The 24,966-nt window shown below is 41.9% G+C and overlaps 1 protein-coding gene across 2 annotated transcripts in view; it reads right to left on the reverse strand.

The window, feature by feature from the left end:
- Positions 1-756: 756 nt before the first annotated feature.
- Positions 757-24,966, reverse strand: part of MEGF6 (multiple EGF like domains 6) — a 1,305,820-nt gene continuing 1,281,610 nt past the window's right edge. For both annotated transcript variants that reach the window (XM_086921560.1, XM_086921561.1), the window contains 4 exons: positions 24,391-24,519; positions 17,905-18,033; positions 14,932-14,979; positions 757-4,290 (listed from right to left, as the gene is read on the reverse strand). In XM_086921560.1, coding sequence (XP_086777686.1) covers positions 4,220-4,290; positions 14,932-14,979; positions 17,905-18,033; positions 24,391-24,519 — 377 coding nt within the window. In that variant the 3' untranslated portion in view covers positions 757-4,219. The remainder of the gene's footprint in view (positions 4,291-14,931; positions 14,980-17,904; positions 18,034-24,390; positions 24,520-24,966) is intronic.

Below are 24,966 nucleotides of genomic sequence, written 5' to 3' on the forward strand. Positions count from 1 at the left end.
CACAATCAACCCAAGACTGGTTTCGACTTAATTGGGCATTTCTACTCAGGTGAAGCTTAGTTCCAGTGGCTTTTGATGGATCTATGTCTCTTCATTTTAATAATGTGAGATTACACACCATCATGCATTCTTTCAGTCTCACTAATAAGTTGTTCATGACTGTTTTTCAACCATCACTCAAACCAGTTGCTATGTGATCATGGTTCCTTTGAAGGGACATTCCAGCAAACTGTTGACTATCTAGACTTGGAGAATTGTTTGATGGACGATTGCAAATTTCGTTCTGGGCGGCCCCATCTTTAAAATCTAGGTGTCCTCCAATTATACCTATTTGATTCTAAACCGCAAATCAGCCCCATTTTTGCATCAAGTGCAAATGGGCTGCTTCTTCCGTGCTTAGAGGCAAACATGACATTACTGGATCACGCCCTTCCAGAGTCAACAAAGAAGCTCCTGTTGGTAATGGTGGCTGTGATCAGGCAGAAGGATGGGCATTTTTGAAAATTGCTTTTTCAACATCCTGATTTGGTGGAAAATGTTGCACGACGATGGTCCATCCATCAATCAGTACTTTCGATATTTTTCATTTCTTTTTAAGTGTTCGCTTTTAACTAAACTTCTTTATCTGTAAAGCTCTTAGAGAACATCTTACTGATGCATCATGAGTAAAGATACCAATGGAAAAGATGAAAACACAGCAAACTCTTCTCTCTTTAAAAATAACATTGTAATATGTGGTCCCCAACAAACAACCAATTCAAAACAATATGAGAGGGAACTTTATAAATTAACTGAGTACAATTTTATACATACAGTACAAACAAAGACGGTTGTGGTCCACATTCAGAACCATGGAACAGTACAGCGAATTTAACAAGTGTGTATACAGCCTCCCCTTTAGCCGCCCAGAAAATGTGTGTCATGGGTGCACTACAAGGAAAAAACAAACACTTTGCTCTACAGAGTACTCATTTTGCTTCACAACACATTTGCCTTCCTGTTTTTCTGGCTAGAATAGTGGTTTCTTTGTTCAGCATCTCTAAATAAGAACTTTATTTACAGGAACATTTGACAGCAAACAGACTAACGCTTTGTTACGGCCATGTGACACTGTAAAAAATGGCTACATTGCAGGAAGGATTTCAAAAAAAGTTACAAGAATTAATTGGAAAGAATTTTGTTTTTAGAAATCCCACCTTTCCTCACAACCTGATTTCTCAAAGTACTTCCAGTTTTCTAAAAGCTATGCCTAACCGTTGACATTTAAGGTGGGTCACACGCTCCTGAGTTAATACATGCTGCAAGTTCACTGTTGAGAACCAAAGGGCTCGTCAAAAGTATAAAGGGTATCAATCGAGGGTATGACCAGTGTTCATCTGATTCTCTTCATCAAAATGTGTTTGAAATTAAGTTATCTAAGGCCGAGGAAATATTCATACAGTTGGAGCCAGGATGGAATTTATTGAAATTTGTTTTAGGATTTTTGCTCCTGTAAAAATCCCAATTTTGCAGATTCAAAGAAAATATAAATGGGATTAATGTAATCTTCTTACAGATACCAACTACATTATAACAGCATTTCCTGGAGCACCTTGCTCAAGGGGGAGACCGCAATAGTGTTATTGTTCAGGATAACATAGCATGCCCAATGGTATATGCTGTAAAGTGGCGTTTGACTTCCAGGCTCAAAAGTGGTGCTCTGATCTCTTGATTACAATTGGACCACCTCGATAAAAAAAGAACCAGGCACAACTTGAGGATGGAAAGAATACTCTTGTAATTATGATTCTCGGTTGATTTCATGTTAGTGTAAGTTTGACAAATAGGTTTGCTAGCAAGGTTCAGATGGTCCATAGGCACTTTAAACAATTACAAATTTCTTTAATTTGTCTCCAATTCACAAGCTTTCACTTCCATGTCATATAGGCAATGAGCAATTGTACACATACAGATCTGGGGTAGAAATCATGAATAGCCAATCCGATGGCTAACCAGGAATACCATCCTGCAGAAAGGTGTATCCTATTGTCATGACAGAGAACTTTTTCATCTTAAATCTCCTCCTGAGCAGATTATGCATAGCCTTGATTCTAAAAGTGCTTCATGTTATTGCACACTTCCCAACTACTGAAAAGTTAGAAACATTGATATTCTGTGTCAAAAGGTTGGACAGGCATAAAAATGTGTTGAACGGGTCAGACCTTCAAAAGTGGCAACCCAGAAATCCATTCAATAGGGCCAATTGCAAGTCTTTATATCTAGACTGATTTCTAACTAGAGATAGCCAACATATTAGTAGAGAACCTAGAAACAAAAAAGGCATCATTTTCAATTCTGGTGTCAAATGGATATCTGTTTCAAAGCAATACATCCTCACACGGAGAGCTTTTTTAGTAAAGTTGTTACCAAAAAGCCAAACATTCTTTTCCAGCAAATTCAACAGATAAAACTAGTATTCTTTCTTAATAATGTTCGTGTTCTTATTTTAAAGGCAGTCACATGGTCACTGGAGCACATCTTCTGAAGACATTCTTAGATTCTGATCCAAGGGCAGACTCTACTTTATTTCAGTCTAGCGTGAAAAGCATTTTGATTTGAAAGAGAAATAGTTGTTTCTCTCACTCTATTTAATATCTAATACCCCATGCTTAGCATGTGACTTTACAGTGGATCCAATTCTAAAGAAGACAATGGAAAGATGCAATGTAGTGATCGGTTCCTACTCCAAAGATTCCTCCCTTTAATGATGTTGAACTTTCAAAATATTCTACAAAATAATCAGAGAGCTACACCTTCACACTAAGGGGTTTCAAAGCAAATGACTCTATATCTGTTCTCATGCTGACACATTTTTTGTTTCTTTTTTAGTTCATCTATTATCTTTTTTCTTGTTCTGGCATATAGAGCATGAAAGGTAATGTACAGACAATCAGATCTACTCTATATCTAGAATACAGTCATACACCAGACAACATCCTCTCTCTTTCCAAATCTTGAGAAAAATAAAATGCGCTACACACAGATTGTTCTGATTTTGGATTTGATTCTTGGCTACAGGTAGGACACATTTCCAGAGCAAAGCAACATCTTGTATGTATTTTTCACTAGGACCGTACCTTATGCTTCCTTCCATAGTCTGCTTCATATCAGTTTATTATGGCTATTCTCCCCTGCGTACTGATATTAATGAAACAGAAAGCCCAGCCTACACCCCACACCACATCTACTCTTCTCAATGGGGGTTGTAGGGTTAATGTAAAAGCCATAGATTTAAATCTCATTTACTGCCCCAGGTGGGATGTCTATTGTCTTTGTATTCAACATGATGTGCCAAGGGTTGTCCTAGAGCAGGATGGCAGCACCCTGAACTATTTGTATGGGTGAAACTGCAAAAACTAAATCAAACCGCCGAGCTAATATATAATAGGAAAGTTTTATTCTGGCCTATCCTGCGAGTTCTTGTTAATGTATTTTTGGTCATTGCTGCAGCTTGGAATTGAAGCAAGGCAAATATTTAACAAGAGATCAGGAATAATTGTTTTCCTTTAATCATGAGGCCCGTGGGAAATAAGGCAAGCCCATTCTAAACACTGAGAACATTCTCAAGCAGTAGTATGCATGCGTGCCGCCTACAGCACCACATATGGTGACCAGACCTGAGGACCGGCTTGTCTGTATGTTGCCCAGGGAATTTGTGCAGTCTCACACATGTTGATATAAACAGAAATTAGGACTATACTTTCAGATAAGCATGAAGACCAGCCCTCTTAGGGGTGGACAATCTGAAGATAAAATGTTCCTTTTACCTAAGAGCTTAAATAACCCATTAGGAGAAAGCAAAGCTTGCACCATGTTGTCCACTGAAAATGGAGATACCAGATGTCCATGTACTGTTGAGTTGGTTGTGTCAAGTGAATTTGTTCACTCATTGTTTTCTTTTTCTGCATCTTCTGGGCTCCATTGTCGAGAACAAAGACGTCTTTCTTTCCTCCTTGTATTTGTAGTCCAAGTTATCCAAGCTTTCTGGGACGGTAGGAGGGTTTGTAAAAATCAGAAAGTACAAAACGCAAAGTGCGATTCTTTCTCCAAATCTCTATCCCAATATCACGTTCAACTGGTGAAGAGCATGTCCACCTGTAAACTGCTCTTGGAGAAACCAGTGGTTTGATGAGAATGTTTTTTCTGTTTTCTCTCCTTGATGAGCCAATCCACAGAGTGACTACGGTGAGCGCTGGACCGCCTGTAGGACAAACCTTGTGGAGGATCTGGCAAGTGTCCGAGTACGAGTGACTAGAAAGAGAAGAAAAAGAGGCTTTCAGGTTTCCATATAGCAAGATACTTTCAGTAGGGTAAGTGTATGGCAGAGTAGGGTATGAACATGTTTATAAAAAGGGCTTAGACACAACAAGACGTTATTGATCTGACTACTAATTACAGTGTTCATTATCTGTGTACGTTTCAAACACAGTTTACTCCCAGTTAAACTACGACAAGTGGATTTCCACACAAGCGACACTTTCCCTAAAAAATAGAAAGAGCACATAAGAAACGAGCGCCTCTAAACTGGCAAGAATTTTTTTAATGTGGGACTTCCAGGCAGTCACTTGTAATTTGTACACTTTTTGTTAACTCATTAACAGAGTCCTAAATTGTAACATTGCGAGATTTCCGACAGTGACATTATGAAACAAACTAAAATAAATCAAACAATAACTGCAATTATGGCAGATTTAAATTTTCTGATGGTATTGCAAGTTATGTGAATATTTCTTAATGAAATACAGATTTTAATATAATGGAAAATTAAGACATTCTTCCATTTTCATCAACATGGCTAATGCAGGAGGGACAGCCTAGCTGAACCATGGCTGTTTCAGTATGTATGTATGTGTAATTAACATAGCCTGACCCTAGCCTAAAGCCAGTGCTGTGAAGAGTCAAAGGTAATATGCAGTCATGAGAAAGGTTAAGTAGGCTCTGTGAGCGGAAGTGGAGTGTTAAAGCAACATGTTGTAATGTTGTTTAAAGAGGTGTCTTTTTAGCTCTTTTCTAAATTGGAGCTGGGTCTGGATGCTACTTATGGATACTGGGATGTTTTCCCAGGGCATGTTCCATTGGATCATACTACAATGCTATCAGGGCTAGACTGGCTGTAGCGGGCACCGGGCGTTTTCCCAGTGAGTCGGAAGGGTGAGGGCCAATTTTGGACCCGTGGGGGCTGGTTTTGTTATTAGGGGCCGGTTTTGCAGCAGTGCTGCAATATCGGCCCCCTGTAACAAAAGTGGGAGCAGTACCTCTCACTGGCACCTCACTCACCCCCTCCTGGGGCTCATGGAGCACATTGCCAGGGCTGGTTGCTGTTCCCAGTCCTGCTGTGTCTGCTATTATCATCGGATATCCATGGTCATATGTCTGACGAGGCAAAGCCAGATTCGACTCATTTGCTGGGGATTAGAGTAAATGGGTAAAACAAGGGGGCATATTAGCAAGGGCCATATCGACGCTTTAGCGGCACTTTTTGCCGCTAAAGCGGCAGTATTTTTATCACCCTTTTAGCAAGCTGTCGCTAACAGCAGTTAGCGACAGCTTTTAGGCGATAGTGTAATAAAAGATGAGGAGGCAGTAGATTCCGGTAAGGAAGTTTATTCTTTGAAATGATGACTCCACCCGTCATGGACGTCTGGTCTCCGTGAAGCCGGTGGTTACAATGGCAAACGGAAAGACTCAGCCGTCCATGCGCGAGGGAAGCAATTCGAAACACAACAGGGTATACACGGGCCGTGGCTCGTGTATCCATATTTCAAAAGTAAACAACACTAGTCTCAGGCTTTGGCTCGTGAGGTGGACGGGAGTCGAACCCACGAGCCAAACCCGCGAGAAAGCGGCAACGCGAGCAAAGCCCACCATTACACCACCTTCCCCCTTACAACAGTCAATAAAATGGAAAGAGAAAACATATGAAATTAAAATGGATCTAACCACAAGCAAAACAAATGCCTAAAATTTAATGAACTCGTTATATCTCTCAGGAGCCCTGATGTGTCTGCCGAAAGAAGAAACTTTTATGTGAGTAGGGACATCCTGGCTAACAACAACGTTTGGAGGATCCAGAGAAACCTCCCCTGAAGGTTGACCCGAAGACTGAGGGGCTTGTGAAAAGGAATGGTTAGGAACACCGGAAGCAGAAGGAGCATCCATCCAAAAACTCCAATCCAAATTACCGGAGTTACCATTATGCTTCCTTCCTTTGATAATCTCTGCTTGGTGATCAGAGACTTTCACTAATTGGCGTTTGTTCCACCAACCCTTTTTTCCCAGAAAGGCTGCTCCCTTACTCACTTTAACTACCTGAATGGGTGCAAAAAATTTTGAGTGTCCTTTAACTACCCTACCTGGATTCTTGATTAAAACCCAGTCACCAACCAGCAGGTCCACCAATTTACCATCAGAGGTACCATCAAACTGTAACTTCATTTGGCTCTGTTTTTCTAGGACAGCTTTCTTGACAGAATCCAAATCGATAGTTTTACCGGCAGAGTCCTGATGCAACCAGGAGGGAAATAAAACAGAACGATTCTCTCTACCTCTCAGTAAGGAAAACGGGGAGACCCCAGTCACGCAATGAGGAGAGGTATTATAGTGCCATACTTTTTGCTTTACGAATTCAACCACATTGTAACCACAAGAAATCGCCGTCTGAACACCCTCTTTGATCACTTTATTCCCCCTCTCGACCAGACCATTCGAAGCTGGAGAATAAAGAGAGACTTTGAGTTGTTTGATGTCTAATTGTTTCAAAAATTTGGACATTTTATCCGAGACAAAATGAGTCCCGTTATCTGTGACGATAAACTTGGGGGATCCCTCTAAATCAAACACCCTCTTGAGAAAGGTTATTGTGGAATCTGAATCAGGAGTTTTAACAAAATCAAAGTACATCCACTTTGAAAAATAGTCCACCAAAAGAATAATGTACCTATTCTCCTGTTGAAGAATGGAATATGGCCCCGAAAAATCTACCCCAACTTTCTCCCAGGGAGAGTTAGGGAAATCCGTGGGGTGAAGGGGAACTTTCAGTGTGCGCCAATGTTTATCGGATAATAAACACTCCGGGCACGAGTCAATCGAATTTTTAACCTGGGTATCAATTGAGGGCCACCAATAGTGTTGCTTAATGCGCATAGAGGTTTTAGTTGTCCCCAGATGCCCTTGGTGAGCCTTATTAATAATAGACTCTCTCAGTTTAAAAGGGGGAACAAATTTCTCACCTCTTCGTACTACGCCGTTCTCAACAGATAGTTCCTCAGAAATTTGGGCAAAACTACGTAGATCGCCATTCAGACTTCTCGGTTCAGGCCAACACCGTGTGGTAAACTCAATAACTTTTAACAACACAGGCAGTGGCATCCTTCCAATCACCCTCAGAAATCACATCACTAATTTCATCCACTGCATCCACAAAGGTTACACATTCGACATCCTCTACAAGGAAATCCTCCTCATCGTCCTTCTCCATAGCCATTCTAGATAGGCAATCAGCCCGAAAATTCTTGCCACCAACAATATGCTTAACAGAAAAATTGAACTCTTGCAATTTTGAGACTAATCTCATCAGTCGTGCTGACATGGACGCTGAACTTGATTTATCAAAGATATAAATTAGTGGCTTGTGATCGGTGACCAACTCAAATCTCCTACCCCAAATGTACATTTTAAACTTGTGGACCGCCCAAGCACAAGCCAGGGCTTCCCTTTCGATAGTACTGTACCTCTGTTCGAACTCTTTAAGTGCTCTAGACGCAAACGCCACAGTTTGCTCCTGACCATTCACCTTCTGTGTAAGAACTGCCCCTAAACCAGAAATACTCGCATCCACAGTGATAACTGAGATGGCATCTTCTCTGAAGGCATGTATGGCTTTAGCAGAAACAATCATCTTCTTGATCTCACAAAAAACCTTGTCTAACTCCTGAGTCTAAACAAAACTAGACCCTTTCCTCAAAAGCTTCCTTAAGGGTTCCACTATCTGTGAATACGACTGGACAAACCTTGCATAATACTCTGCGAGTCCTAGGAAAGATCGTAAGGCATCCTTATCAGGAGGAGGTTTTGCGTCTTCAATGGCTCTAATGACTGAAAACTTGGGAGTGATACCTTGATCAGAGACTGTATGTCCCAGATAATCAATCTTGCTAACCGCAAACTTGCATTTGTCTGCGCGAACAGTCATGTTCCTAGACATTAAAATTGAAAGTACATTTCTGAGAATAATGTCATGTTCGTTTAATGATTTGGCAAAAATCAAAATGTCATCAAGGTACGCCTGCACACCCGCTATACCTTGAAACAAAACATCCATCAGCTTCTGGAAAACGCTTCCGGCAGACGCTAACCCAAAAGGAAGGCGAAGGAATTTAAAGGCTCCAAAAGGAGTAATAAAAGAGGTAAGCTCTTGGGATTCTTTCGCTAAAGACACCTGATGGTACGCTGACCTCAGATCGATCAACGAAAACCATTTAGCGTCGCCTATGTTAGCCAGAAGCTCGTGGATTCTTGGCAGCGGGTGACAGTCAACGATAATGTTCTTATTTAATGAGCGTAAATCCGCACATAATCTAATTTCCCCTGTCTTTTTGCGTGCGACTACAATTGGTGCGACCCATTGTGAAGAATTGATGGGGGAAATGATACCTTGTTTACACAAATCATCCAACATTATTTTTAATTCAGATCTGACGCTCAGTGGAATAGCTCTAACTTTATGAGCTATTGGTTGTGCTCCAGGTATCAGTCTAATTTTGTGCTCAAATCCTTTGACACTCCCTACTATTTCCATGAACACTGGTTTAAATTCTGACAAAATTTCTTGTACCTTTGCGTTATGATCATCAACTACAGCAACAGGTAAATCAGTTTTAAAGGTAGGTAATTTCCCAACTTTGATGGGGTTCTCATCACCGGGAACTAAATAAAGACCCATCCTGGCTAAGTCTTTCCAGCCCACGATGTCTTTGCCTTTTTCTGCTACATAAATTTTAGTAACGGTCTCCCTCCCCAAGCATTGGACTAATCCTTCAAAATACCCTAGCATGTTAATATTCTTCTCCCCAAATGCTAGTGGATTAACATCAGATTCAATCAGTTGGATTCTTTTGTCCCATTTTTCGTAAAAAGTAGAATCTCTAAGGATAGTGTATGGGGAGCCTGAATCTGCCATGACTTGGAGATGCACATTATCAATAACAGCTGCACATAGTGGACCCTTAATAGAATCAATGTCACCATTAGAATCAAGAGTTACAATAATGTTCTTAAAAGATTCAGTACATGCATCAAAGTCTACCATATTAACATTCGGAGGTTTCTTCGCGAATCTGCAAACCCCCTGAAAATGTCCAATTTTTTTACAAATAGAACACCGTTTCTTGAGGGCAGGGCAATTTGGAGCGTTCCCTATGTGATCTTTTGAACCGCACCTATAACAAAAATAAGTTTTTTTTCTTTGGGTAAATTTATTGGATTGAACTCTGCTTTTATTAGCAATGGCACACAGAGTTTCTCCTTCATCAGAGTCATAACAGTCTATAGCATTAACCCCCTGTTTGGGTTGATCCATTACAACTTTGCTGGTTAAAGTAGAACGTTCAATGCTAAGGGCAAGGTCTATGACTTCACTCAAAGATGGATTCTTGCACCCCAGAATTCTCTGTTTAATCTTCCTTGACGCGCAATTAAATACGAACTGGTCTCTAATAAATTTATCAGGAGAAGGTTCGAAATTGCAAGTGATTGCTAAAACTCTGAGTGCAGAGATGTACTCTTCCACCTTCTCGTCCTCCTTTTGTTTCCTGGCATAGAAGTTGTGTCTCTCTAACATAATGTTAGGTTCATCACAAAATTGTTTTTTTAACCTTGCGATGGCTTCAATGTAAACGTTCCAAAGGTTATCCCCACTTTCATCTTGTGAAATAGGTGGTGCTATAGGAACAATACTTTTAAAAATTCGTTGACCAGCTTGCCCTAAACAACCAAAAGGAATAGCGAACTTTCTTTTGTCAGAATAATCAGCAGCATCAATAGCCACTAAATGGTTCTCAAATAACCCAAACCACTCAGACCAAATTATGTCTGGAGTGCCAGGTTTATCCAAGAAAGGAGGAGGTTGCGTAATCTGGTGCCACTGGTTATTAGCCATGTTGAATGTCAATGTAGAAGTAAAAGGTTAATAACTTATTGAAATCATAGACATCTAAACATTACCAAGGTTTTAAAATGAGGATATGCAATTTAAACAAAGAAGAAGATTAAAGTTTTAAATACGACTGTAATGATGTAAATATGCTAATTCTGAAATGAAAAGCGTGCGTATCGCTGTGATACGCGGTGCACAACCCTGTGATTAACTGTTGAAAGCGTGCGTGTCGCTGAAGTAACACACAATGGTTAAATGTCAATTTAACAACGTGCGTATCGTTGGTGATGACACGCAATGAATAATGCAGATCCAGCAATAACGTGCGTATCGTTGAGGATGACACGCGATATGAGTTTAAACAAAATTAAATAAATAAATCTGAAGAGCGTTGTAAGTCGAAAGCGTGCGTGTCGCTGAAGTGACACGCAATGTTTTCGATCACAACGTGCGTATCGCTGAAGATGCGCTCATCACATAAACACTTTCAACCAACACAGTACCTTGTCGTGTCTTCAGTCTTCACCGATACCTCAATAAAGTTGTTGAATAAAGGAACATCCAATGAGGTTGATCGAGTGGAAGTTGATTGTAACCGCCCAATAGGAGTCGCTGAAAGACGAAATTTAGAAAGGCAACTCCGTTGATTGGAAAAGCGGTAGTTTCATCCGACCAATGACATCACTCGAAATTGACGAGGTGCTGAATCCGGAAAAAGATCAGCGTGGGTGGGGTGGAGTCTCCCGATCGTCGCCAAATTATGTAATAAAAGATGAGGAGGCAGTAGATTCCGGTAAGGAAGTTTATTCTTTGAAATGATGACTCCACCCGTCATGGACGTCTGGTCTCCGTGAAGCCGGTGGTTACAATGGCAAACGGAAAGACTCAGCCGTCCATGCGCGAGGGAAGCAATTCGAAACACAACAGGGTATACACGGGCCGTGGCTCGTGTATCCATATTTCAAAAGTAAACAACACTAGTCTCAGGCTTTGGCTCGTGAGGTGGACGGGAGTCGAACCCACGAGCCAAACCCGCGAGAAAGCGGCAACGCGAGCAAAGCCCACCATTACAGATAGCGACTGGTATGGGGCCCGCTTTGCATGTCAGCGATATTTATCGCTAATGACATGCAAAGTGGGCGTACCCAAACTGTTAGCGACTGAAAGCAGTCGCTAACACAGCTATCGCCTATTAGCAAGGCAGGCATAGCGATAAAAAAAATCGAGCTGAGCGCGATTATCGCTATAATCTAACGCCTGCTAAAAACATGACTTGCCTGTTTATCCAATAGGAGGTGGATCTTCAGGTTAAGTCCCCATTGGCATTAATGTGTGAATATCGCTGGATTTCCAGCGATATTCACCGTTTCGCCACTATCGCTGGACATTTTAGCACAATTAGAAAAACGTTGCTAATAGCAGGTTTTCTCCGCTAACATATCCAGCGATAAAAAAAATGCGCTACGTGCATTTAGCGATATATATCGCCAATTCTTGCTAATATGCCCCATGGTCTTTTCAATCAGATGTGCAGCTAAGCCACAAAGCATTTGAACCTTAGATTCTCCATTGTCCCTAGTGATATTCCAGTTCCTACATGGATGTCCTTTTTAAGATCATACAAGAGAGTTGATAGTCACATCATTCCTTTATTTATGACACATAGTTCTAGATCAGGGTCTCTTCCACCTCTGACTGTGTAGCAAGGCCAACTAGTTGTTTATGTTGTGGACTGTATGTGTGGTACCTTGCACAGCTCATAACTATTTAGTCATCCTCTGCTGGGTGGGGAGAGGGCACAAAAGTGAGCCCCATTCCCAGTGGTTCTTGCCTCTCGCTTTTGGCAAGCCTTTGGCAAATGTGGGCAAAATAAAAAATAGTGTGTGACGGGATTTTACTGGCATCTCAGATGACTAATATGGTACAAAAAAATCTGCTAATCCAATGATATTTAAAAATGTGTTTCTATTCATCTAGAGAAAAAAAACGGGGGAAAAGACAAAGGACATTGATGAACACTAGCTAAATGAAACTACTACAAAACCTTCAATACAGGTCTTCCTTAAAGAATTTTCCAGATCTTGAAGGAGACTCTGAATGCAGAAGTGCAAAATGCATTTGGCTGCTGAAAAGGTGATCATGTCCTGAGAAGCCAGTTGACTCATTCAAGTGTGCTGGTACACCATAACAACAGTGTTTATAGATCGTGTTTGCGGACTGGAGACCGCACTTTGAGACTTGTTTGAATGCATGCAATCTGTCATTGACCAGATCTGGAAAGAGCTTTTTTGTGTGGTGCTGCAATATGACCACTAGTTTTGCCAATTCCCTCAAGGCATCATCATAGTTGCTCGGAAGGTGGGTTCGAGTCTCGGTAACGATGCTAAACTTCCTGTGATTCTAGGTAAATCACTTAATCTCCCCGTGCCTAACAAAAGTGAATGTGTGTCCTCATGTAACGTAACTGGTGCTATGTAAAGCGCTCTGATACCCGATTCGGTTGCGGGTCAAGTTTGCGCTATATAAAACTGCAACAACAAAAAAAGAAGCAATGGTCTTATGGCCCATAGATTCAAGCTTCTTCACCTCTTTAAAAAGAGGAACTGCACTGTGGGGAAGGTATTCAGGTTTGAGTATGATTTTTGTATAACCTGACTTTCCGGTGACTGGTGAGGAAACAAAAAGTGGGGCTCACCAGTAGCAGACCTATGGTGTCTGGACATCTGTCGTGGAACTGCTGAGTTCGAAACGGGGTTCTCCCAGGTAGCCACGGGAGGATCAAGAGGGTCTCAAGGGTGAGCAAGTGTAAGGGCTCCCCACTGATAGAGCAGGGTTGCAAGGTCATACTTTTAGACTTTGTCAAAACAGATGGAAGGCTATGCAGAGCCATAATCACTGTGAGGGTGTTGCAGCCAAATTTCCCCCATTCGGCAAATCTGAGACTTAAGGATGTGTTCTGCCAAGGGACCATCATTAAAGTTTGCCATAACTTTTTCCCTTCCCACACAATTATATTCAGATAGCAACCCTTCGAAAGGGCCACTGTGGCAGGCAAAGGGGGTGTTATTGGCATCAGGGAAAAGGAAGTCTCTGACTGAACAGGGGAATAGTATCTTGGCAGGCTGTGATTCTTCTTCTTGGCACTGCTGCTGGCCCCGCTGAGGTGGGAAATCGAGTGGCATCATAGTCATCAAGCCTGCACAAGCATTCTCTCCCCTTGGGTGATGGCCCAGAAGGTACAAAAGAGATCCAGCATAAGCAAGCCAGAGTGCTTTGACCAGTTAATGAGCCCAGAAACTCAATTTTCATCTAAGTCGGATCTGCTCCACTGAGAAACTGAGTCCCTGGAAAGCACCATTTCCTCAAGGGAGAAGAACATTTCTCCATCCTTTTGCGCTTTTCATGAGTATATGTTTGTGAGATTTTTCCCTCATAGATGCCTTACTTGCTGGCGAAGGATAAAGCATAGGCATTACCTGTGAGTTTATCCAGAAATAATGTAACCTTCCACTTCCTGATTGTCTTTGGATGCATCGAGACACACGACTTGCAAGTTAAGACATTGCATGCTGATAGGAGATATCACATGCAGCTGCTTTGCCAAAGAAATATCTTCTTGCCTCATCTGTGAGAAGGTTTGAAGCCTGGATGTTTTGGAGGAGACATTTGACCTAGTCATTCTTTCATTCTGATGAATTTCATCAGTGAGACACCAAGAGACAAGTCCAGAACTGCACTGATGAGGAGTGGAAAAATAGGAAACGAGTGAGCAAGATGGTGCCTAACATACTCTGGTGTAGGCGCATCTGGAGGCAGAGTTGTTGCTGGAAGTGCATGTTACCGCCTGGCAGTGCTGGACAACTATTGCTGGGAGATAGGTTTTAGAGACTAGTCTAAAGTCTGGGGGGATAACTGATAAGATGGGCAATCTGTGAAAATAGGTATGCAGCAGAAGGAGCAGATTTAAGTGGCAGGGGAAAGAGGCAATTTATGTAGGCCACAGAAATGCTACCTACTGGATTTCCAGCAGTTGGGATTTTCACATCCTGCGTGACCACGTTAAACGGAGTGCCAGCCCAGCACTAGGTAGAAGCAGGGTCACTTGCTGGAAAAATGGGAGAATTTGCAAACTGGATATTTTTTCCGAAAGTCTGGCAGGGCTGCAGAAAAGTGAGTAATGTCTGGCTAGTTTCTTTCTGAATGGTGGTAAGCCAGGCTGCAAGGGTCACCGGCACCAGCAAACAGGTTTGTGTAGTTGTGCTGATGTAGTATGACAAGTGCACCCAAAATTAGTAGAGGTTTTCCTTTCCATACATTTGTGTCTAGGATTGTCTAAAATATGAACAATCAGTTTGTTGCCTGGGTGATTAAAGTCTAGAAAACAATCACATTATCATCTAGAAAACAATAACATTATCACAAACCACTAATCAGAAACATTAAAGTGCCCACAATCTTTAGCAAGCATTAGCCATTTTCTAAAGGCTCTAGACTGAAGACATGGAGGGTCGTCTAGCGAAAGAGTTAAGCATCTTTAATTTAATAAAATGTAGAAATACCTTGTATATTCAAGAAAGCAACTTATAAAACCTAAAGTGCTATTCAAGGCCATTGGCAGGGTTTTTTCACCAATCAAACGATTTTTGAGACTTTTAACCAAAATAATCGACTAGTGAAAAATGAATAAAATACCCAACAACAAGAAGAAAAAGCAGAATGTTCAGTAAAAGGGTCCTTACTTGACTCAAAGGTTTGCCGTTGAAGGGTGGAAAGCTGAGGTGGTCCACCTACAAACGAAAAGAGCAAGAAGTTATGAACTACTTATTGTTTCCCATATGTTGTTTGTAAAACCAATCTCATTCCTTGAACAGCCTTTGGAGAGCTCATATTTACTTATGTAAAGGCTGAGGGCAAATATAAGAGTCCCAAAGCCCAGGGCTGAACAGCTGATTAGCCAATTGGATATAAGAGTCTACTATTGGGTGGTACACATCACATTCATTGATTACAGGTTGTGCCCACTATCCCGAGGGATACAAGTTTTTAGGAAATAGTGTATTGTGAAGTACCTAGAGTCAGAATGAAAGTCATCGATTTTTTAAAGAAAAACATTACAATAGATCATGAACTAACAAGAATCCAAATTTTGGTAAAAGAGTTTGGTATAAACCGATGTATTAACCTTCACCACCTATTAGTTGTATCACTGTCTTGTCTCTTGCTTCCAACATCGTGTTGCATAACTTTCTTCACATAGATTAAATCAGCCATCTTGCCTTTGGTGGATTAACTCATCCAACATGGGTTTCCCGCTATGGGGGCGTAGGGTTTTTTCAAGGTAATTATTGTAGTGCAGTTGTATTAAAGCACAGTTATCTCACAGTATATACGGTCAAAGATCGACAGGCGTGGGTAGGATTTAGTGGTCTCCGTGGATTGTAAGTAGCTGGTGTTTTGTCGATCACCCTTTAGAACTGACGGTCCCAGACCGCATTGTGAACTCTGATTTCCACACCACCGACAAAGCACCAGCCACAGTAGAGCTGTTATTTGATCTTGCAACAGAACTTTCACCATAAATATAGCACCTACGTTTTTGGACGACCATCTGCATTAAATTTGTCTGGTACACCTTCATAGTACTAGAGAGACACATCTGAAGAGGAGCTAGAGAAGTTACTTAAGCAGAGAACACTGAAAAACTATTAAATGGAGCATGCTTCAGACTCTTTTAGATTTCTGCCACTCTGGCCTATTCTGGGAAGAGGTACTGTTAAAATGAAAGCAGTGCTGATACCACTGGGGGTTTCCCATGCTTGGTAAAGTAATGCTTATGCCTTGACAGTAATACCAATACTGTCAGAGTGGTAGGAGCAACACGAGGCATGGGTCTGCATCATATCAAAAAACGCTAAGCGCTATATAAATAAATACATCACATAAATACATTAATTAATTAATAAATACAGTTTGTATCACACAGCTGCTTTTTACCTACAGCAATGTTCCCTTGTTCTCTCCCCCGGTCAAACAGATGTTTTTCATAATGAACGTATACAATATTAAATAATCCGTGATTCTTTTCTCTTCGCTAACTGATTATACTTGAAAGTTTTTACCTGGATGTCCAGCACAGATTTGCTCTAAGTTTGTATTTTAGCCAGACACCACCTAGGTGATGCAAACATGGATGCGCACGGTATGCACTTACACTAACATAGTCTGGGCTGCATAAAAATTCTTGAATATTTCAGAATCCAATCATTTTTACTTAATTAATTTTAAACTACCTAAGTCCTGACATTGTCCAGGGCTACAGTAGCTATCCTCTGAGTTTGCCTTCAGGCGCTCTACAGATTCCCCCATCTTGATTGGATCCAGCTCCTGGCCACTCTTCTTGTATAGTTTCTATTACTCACACCAGACATCTGTCCAATTTCCGGGCCTAGGAGTTATTTGCCACTAGCATCTCAAAAAACATCTGCATGCCATCTGCATACAGCACCACAAATATGTGTGCAGGTCTGTTCGAAGAAGGAAAGACTCAGCTGCTTTGCAGTCACAAAGAGTTGGGTAATCACAGCTGCACATCAGCCTAAAAATATACAAGTGCATTGGGCCAGAAATGATAAGAAGACAATCTGAGTCAGCATTGTGAAATATTGTGGTTTTCTTTATCCAAAAGGAATCCTGAGCTGCCCTATATGCAGCAAGTCTTAAGCTCCTTCCTTTTGTTGATACCACACACTTACTAGCATTTTGAGTCAGGTTTTGACACTTTTTTGATGCAGTCCGACTCAAAATGTTTTTTGGGTTTTACTAAGCAGCGTAAACGCCAACTAATGTAAGTGCCGTACATTACCTTGCTTCAAGGTGGCGTTACATGGGTATAGCATGAACTTTCCTGTGCATCCTCCAATAGATTTGACCCAAACCCAGATTATCTAAAGTCTGTAAACTTGAGTTTGCAACAAAATGGTACGTCGCCGAGGCTGGCGTTATGAGCAGAAATACTGTAGTTTCTCCTGGTAACTTCCTGTTTGCATGAGTGCTGAGTTCTACAGCACACAACCAAAGAGAAATAAGCCTCTGAGAGTAGGTTTTGTGCAAGAAGGTATCTCTTCCTGCACAGAAACTACTCTGACCACAATGCAGGCGCCCTTTCATTGTAGCACAAGGGTACCAGCATTGGAGCTAGACTGCCTCAAGTGCACCAGTGCAAGGAGGGAGCAAAGGTTTTCCATCTCTTTGTAAATATGGCACATTTCTGCACTCTCTCCCTCTCTCTCTCTCTCTCTCTCCTGCAGTGCAGCAAAGATAGTTCCCCTGCTCCACTGCGTTGCATGAAAGGTTAGTAAATACAGATCGTAGGGGCATATTATCTAGAGCGGCGTTAAAAATTATCACTGCTTTAGCGGTAAAAAACTGCCGCTAAAGCGGCGATAATGGGCTTGATAATATGCCCAGGAGAATTCCAATAGAAGCCCATGTTCACACCAGAACATGGGCTTGTATTGGAATTCTCCAGGACATATTATCAAGCCCATTATCGCCGCTTTAGCAGCAGTTTTCTGCCACTAAACAGGCGATAAATTTTAACGCCGTTCTCGATAATATGCCCCTTAATTCTTTCTAAGTTCTAGAAGCAGGAGATAGATGCAAAACGTGGTGATCTTCAGGAACATGACACCATGACGCTTGGAACACCCTACCTTCTTGACAAGTTGCTCCTACGCGTCCGTCCAAGCAGGTGCATTGTCCATTCCGAGGGTTACACTGAGAATTCCCAGTGCAGTCGCAGCGGAGGGTGCAGTTGGGGCCGTAGCGGTTCACTCTGCAGTCTGGGAGAGTTAGAAAGCAGTTATGTGATTAGGCAGTGAGAATGAAATATTTAAGAAAATTATTCTCATACATGAAGCAGTCACAAGCCATGCAAATGTGGTATTCACTAATGAACGCGAATGATGTTGCACAACACTAAATGCGTCTGTGTGAGTTGGGCTTTATTAAAATGCAAATCAAAAAATTACTTCAGAAAATTAAGTGATCACAATCAAAAGAAATCTTTAATTTTTTTCAAAGAGAAGCATAATTAATTTTGTTGTTCTGTCATTACAGGCTGGAGGGTTGTGCTCACGAGATCCTGAATATAGCACACTTATCAGCAATTCTCTTTTGGTCACCGCTAACATTACAAAACTTAGCACTACAATCGAAATCTGAAATCTTTCCTGGATTGTTGGTCTTAAAATTCGCAGAAACAGTTTTTGGAATTGATAAAAAAAAATTACAGAAATTCATGATCATCCACAATGCACCTCTGACATGAACGGTTTATTATTAACACTCTTAATGCGCCTGTCTACCGCTGTACAGGTTTTTGATCACGGCATATCAAGAATAAAATAAATAAATAAAATCCATTCTAGCAGGGCAAGCAATTTGATCAAGAAATCACATTTTCCTAATAGGCCAGTTCACCTGTGAACAATCCGAGTTCAACAGAAAAAAATCTTCTGAACGTTATACAAGAGACAAGAGCGTACTCAAAACTTTAGAGGAATGTCTTTTTAACCCCTGCGCGCTAGCGGTTTTCCCGCTGTGTGCTGGGTTTTTCGAAAACCCGCGTTACATGACGAGCTCAGCTCGTCATCAGCATACGAGCACCGTAGCTGATGACGAGCTGAGCTCGTCATCAGCATCGAAGGGGTTAAAGAAGATATCAAAATTCTATTTCGTTCTACCATGATAAAGCAAACATTGGCTTACTGTATGCATCATCTGCTTATATAACAGTTACCACAGCCAACAATTTCAATCTGCTAGAAGGGAGATGTTGAAGTGATTTAATATGAGGATTCAAGGTGTCAGTTTAGTGATCAATGGAAAATGGTCCTGGTCCAGTTGTAATATGCTACAAGTTGTTGCCTTTTCTAGTTCTGACTTTATCTGTGTCTAGCATTACTGACCTGGGAACATTCAGGTGCCAGTTCAATGGCGCTACCAGGCAAAAATAAGCTCTACCCGATTGGGGAGCAACCCCGGTACTATTCTTTTTAACACACTAGGCTGTAACATAGCTAGCAAGTTTTGACGATCATTCTCGTTGGTGGCACTACTGAGCTGGAATAGCCAGGTTGTAGACTCTTATGTTGTTCTCCAAGGGGACGTATGGCTATGAGAGTATGCATGAGAGGAGAGAGGGTGATCTCTCAAGGTTACACTCTACCTTCTTTTTATGATCTGAAATCATTAATGCTCCCTCAGAAATCCACAAGAGTCATTTGGACCTTGTTGCCCGAGTCCATCTTCCCATCCTACTGCATGTAAGAGTGGTGCTCTCACTGTCCAGCTTCTGTGATTAAATACACAACATTCTCTCAGCCTGAACTCCTTCAGAAACTAATTCCTCTGTGCCAAGCTGAGGGAAAAGCCAGTAACTTGGCTTTGACCCTACCACAAATTTTAAAGAAAGCACCTGCCCTGAATGAAGCCTAAGCCTCTGGACTGTTTCAGGAAATCAAATACATCTTGGACCTCTGAGTCTGGTGAAATAGGAATCTGATGACAATAAGTTGACCTGTAGGATCTTTGGGCGACATCTTCATAACATGAGACCTAACCGCCATGCCTCATTCCCTTCCTAGCGGAGACCAAGGTAATTGACGGTGTGCCTAAAGGACTAACTTCCCAACAGCTTAAGAGCCACCTGTAATAAAAGTGCTCCACCAGCAAGAGGAGCCTGCAGTAGTCTAAGACTGCTTGTCCATCTGCCTACAGAAACTAGAGACACTTCTTGAGGGAGGGTTAAGCGATAGTGGAGAAACATTCCAAGACTAAGACTCATACTGGCGGGCTTCCTTAGCCTCTCTAATAGCAGAAAATAATTTGAAATTTCCTTCCCAATTCTTTTCTATAGCTATCCTCAGCTGTGGCTCTCCGATGGACACAAATATTGTCCATCCCTGATTATGTTGGCTTTGATGCTATCAGTGGACACAAGGGGCTTGCTGGTCTTAAATACTTTCAGGGATCAGGGCACCATATGAATGCTCGAATGCCTTTGCCCTGGATCCCGGCTCACCTCGGAAAAGTAGCTCCCAGTCTGTAGGAACCCACTGGCAAAGGATTTTTAACCATCACCTGCTACTATGGAGAAGGAATTCTCAGATACACCTTACCCTGAGCAATTACACCACTGAGAACACAAGGAAAGGAAAACCACAAATTGTTCATTTTGTGATCCAAGCTGAAGGCCTAGTTCCACTCAGACTCAAAAGAATTTCAATAACTTCCAGTCAGTTTGACCCATGAACGTTTCCAGATAGCTCTACACCATCACTGGAAGTCACCAAAAGCTATATAGTCCCTTTTGAGAGATGTATCTAATTTTTCTCCCATTGCTTAACGATAGGAACCTAATGCCACTGAACTGTCTTCATCCAAACAGGCATCAAATGGTTGTGAAAGTTTGGGCTGCCACCTCTTGCTATAGTGTCCATTCATTAGACTAGCACCTTGAGAACAGGCAGTATTAAAATCACTGAAAATATGAACCCCTTGCTAAATTTTGTTTTGTTAACTAATGAGAATAAATAGCTACTTACCCGTACCAATAGCTCGTCAGCACTGGTATTTTACATAGATTCACTTGCTTAAATTATTCCTTGTTTTCAAACTGGGAACTCTTGGCAGTCAATGTCAATGTCGCAATATCTGAGTCCAGCAAAACAAGATTGAAAACAGCCATAGACTTGTTAAAGCTGAGCCACCTTAATATCTGAAACAAGCACTGGCTAATGAGTTGGAGGTGCATTGTATTTCCAGCCTTCTCCAGGGGCACCAAGTCTGTCTTTTTGTTTAAGGAGGAAATGTTTGGAGAAGACCTTTGATGAATTTCACCTTGGTAGAGGAAAGTGATGGGGCGCCTTTTTTTGCAAATTGATGGACAAATTGGCTGTTTGGCAACTCAAAATATTTGAAGAAATTGAAAAACTCCTTTAACCACCTCTAGGAAGCTTTAGGTGTTGCCATAGTATTGAGTCAGTCTTTACCTCAGTATTGGATCATCTTCACAAGATATTGAACCACAAAGAGGCTGGGTCTCTTGTTCTGCTCGACTTCTCTGCAGCCTTTGACACCACTGATCATACCATCTTATTGGACATTAGATGTTTTGAATTAAAGCAACACTTGACCTGTTGGCTGCTTCATAGTGTTTTTTTTTACTAGCAGATACGTTGCTGCACTGCTGTATAACATGGGAAAAAACTGACAAAGTAAAAAATAAAATGATATGGCGCAGTCAGCACTTAACAATGCGGGTGTGTGCAGCAACACGGAGGGAGAGCATATGGGGTACTCTGCGAAGCAGAACATGTACCACCTTTCCTGTGGTCACTCCCGGGTACCTTTTCAAACACTCTGATCCAGAGGCAAGCTTCTCTGACAATTTCTCTAGGCACAGTGAGTTTGGAGTCTATCAGGAGCTGGCACAACTCTGTAAACCAATGACTGTTCCCCTTAATAAACACATTAGTACAGCCTTTCACCCGACCATCAAGTGCCTTAATAGAAGAATCCTCAAAATCCCCCCATGCAACCTCTTCTGACTATTGCTGAACTCCAGGCAATACTTCTCAGGGGTCAAATCAAACTTAGTAATAAGGGCTTTCCTCATGGCGGCATACTTCATCCAGTCAGATATTTCGAGGGCCAATAAGGTATTCCTCCTACCCTATCCCCAGTGGGCATGTGTTTCCACAGATATGCCCACTAGCCCTCCTCTTGGACTCTAAGCATATGTAAGGCCACCCCATATGCTACAAACCATTTATCTATGCCAACCCACAGCACATAGATAGGCACCAATCTTTATGAATGTGGACTCTTTTATCTCTCCTATGCACTTCATTGTCACTGCCACTGTTATCACTGGACTCAGAGTAACTCTTATCGTTCAAGTCCACCTCTCTATGGCTTCTCTCATGTACCATCAACATTCTTTTTCTTTCACAGTCTCATTTTTCTCCTCCAGGGACGCTGCAGCCTTCTTTTGCTCAAAGGCTAGGGTAACCAGTTTCAGCTTCAACTCCCTCTCTGCCTGCCTGTCCACCGCCTCTAATTGGGTCAAGCTGGAAGGGGACATATTGCTCCGTACTCTGGACACTGCTTGAGATCTAGCCCCTGCAGGCTCATAAATGTGGGCAATGAGGGCTGGGAGTGCTCCTGTGGGCTCATTAGCATGGGCTATGGGGGCTGGGGTGTGTGTAGGGAGTGTGCTATGGTGGTAACCCTATTTTCCTCCTACATATAGCACTAAAAGCCAGTTTGGGGCTGTCATTGTACCCACAATACATTTAGAGACTGAAGTTTGGTAGAACAAAGCAGGGGTTTCCAGCAACCAGACAGCAGAGATACAAGAAATATCATATCCTCTTTTTATTCTTTGAAATGCATCTTAAGTGTAATACATAACACCTCAGTAGACCTGTCAATCAGGATGGCCCCACCCTGCATACTCTATCAGGTTCATAGGGGTAAATTCTGGCCATTCAAGTGAGCCTTTTGTTTGCTCCTCGGAGGCATTTCACACCCTTTCACACCTATTCAAATGCTATTTACTGGCTGGCAGAAAACGGAGAGCAAATGCAAATGGGTCTTCCGAGACTTTAGGCAGGTAAAAGGAAATCTTCTAAAAGTACCCTTTCATTAATATTAATCAAAAATCTGACTTCACCATTGAATTTGATTTTTAATAACTATTAAAATAGTTAATTATTTTCCAATTGCTCACTAACATATATTAGCATTATTAGATGTAATAATGTAGCCCAGTGTGTTTCTATGCTCCAGTAAGAATAGCTTTTGAGGGTTCTTTTTATGTAATGGCATGTTTAACATACAATTCCTTCATCTCCTTTTAAATACTATGCTCCCAGCTAAATAGGCAATTAGGCGTCAATAGGTGTGACTTCTAAATATTTAAAAAAAAGGTTTTGACCTGTCAAAAGGGTTTATTTTGACAAATTGCAATGCAGCTTATACACAGCTACACTCAGGGTACACTGGTATGCCTAAGGCCATGTTCGCATTTCCGTTGTCGTGGATGGCACAATAGGTGCAACAATCCACTAGTGACATTTAACACACAGGCCTTGGGTACATTTTAAAATATACCAATGAAGAACCTGCCAATTTGTCCATGCTTAAAGGGGGAGCACAGGCACTTTCTACTGGTTAGCAGGGGTAAAGTACACACAGTTCTAAAATCAGCAAAAATATAGGGTTCATTAAAATGTGCAAAGTCCAGGGCGACCATGCAGAATGGACAGATGTTCAACAGTTTTTAATTTAGAACCTAGAATTTGGGTGGTAAGCCAGGTCATCATTTGAACTCTGTGCAATATAAATAACCCTGGGCGAAGGACTTCGCTAGGCCCACGAAGTGGGCGTAGTGTTGCCTACTTCGCCCTTTGCAAAGTAGGCGTAGCAGGCAACACTCCGCCCACTCCGTGGGCGTAGCGAAGTTGCCCGCCACCCGCCTCCCTCCCGCCCTCCCGAACATAGCTAATTTAAGTATATGCGCAAATAAAAATAAATAAAAGGCACTTATCTTATCCGCTGCGTCCCGGGGCTCCCTCTGCTCGTTCACGCCACCGTCTTGATAACCAATGGGCATGCGCGGCCGCCCGCGCATGCGCATTTCTCGCAAGAAATGCGCATGCGCGGGCAGCCGCGCATGCGCACTGGTTATCAAGACGGCGGCGTGAACGAGCAGAGGGTGCCCGGGACGCAGCGGATAAGATAAGTGCCTTTTATTTATTTTTATTTGCGCATATACTTAAATTAGCTATGTAGGGGAGGGGGGCATGCGGCGCGTGGTGGGGCTACGCGAAGTGCGAAGGTGGGCGTAGTTTCTCGCCCACTTTGCGTAGCTTCGCGTAGCCCCACTACGCATACTATGCCCAGGGTTAAATATAAAGTAGGCTTGATCTCCAGTTGGTTTACATTAGTACCCCATACTGAATTCACCATTTAGAAACAGTCTCCCATTCAGAACATGTAACCATGGCAACATGACATATTTCTGGTATGTAAATACCTTTCTTTTTTAAAGATGCATGCACATCACTTTTTTCCCCAATCAGCCCTACACATGCTCTTTCTTAGTACATGGATCTATTCATATTATTTACCAATGTCGCATTTAAGTCCAGTTTTTCCAGGAGGACAGAAGCATACGCCTGAGATTGGGTTGCAGGGGGCATCTCCTTCACAGTCACATGACTTCTGACACTTGTCCCCAAACATCCCATCTTCACATCCTGATATGATAAAAAGCATATTAATACAAATCTTAAGTATGCTACTTTCAGAGACAGGTCGGTGTATCCCTCTCGAAATCATATGGCTTCTTCAGAGGTGGTAGACACAATAACACAGAATGAACATTCTGCCAGACATAAATTCTAGAGATGTTTTAAAAGGTACCTCAGAAAGGCTAGAAGTGGATTTGACTCGACCATGCATGTCTTCTTCTCTAACATGCAGTAGAAGCAGCCTGTGCAGTGCCAAATGTACAATATTAGTGGGCAAGGACACACCAGGTCAGTGCACTGCCAGGAGAGCACAGTCACTCTGCATTTCACAGTTCATCACAAACTACAAAGGGATGTATGACATTACAACGCAGGCTATTACAACGCCTGCCTTTAAAACGCGTTTTTTACATCGCAATCCATTACAGCGCATAGCGCTTTGGAGTGCTGGAT

Source organism: Lissotriton vulgaris, chromosome 5, assembly GCF_964263255.1.
Source record: "Lissotriton vulgaris chromosome 5, aLisVul1.2, whole genome shotgun sequence".
NCBI lineage: Eukaryota > Metazoa > Chordata > Amphibia > Caudata > Salamandridae > Lissotriton > Lissotriton vulgaris.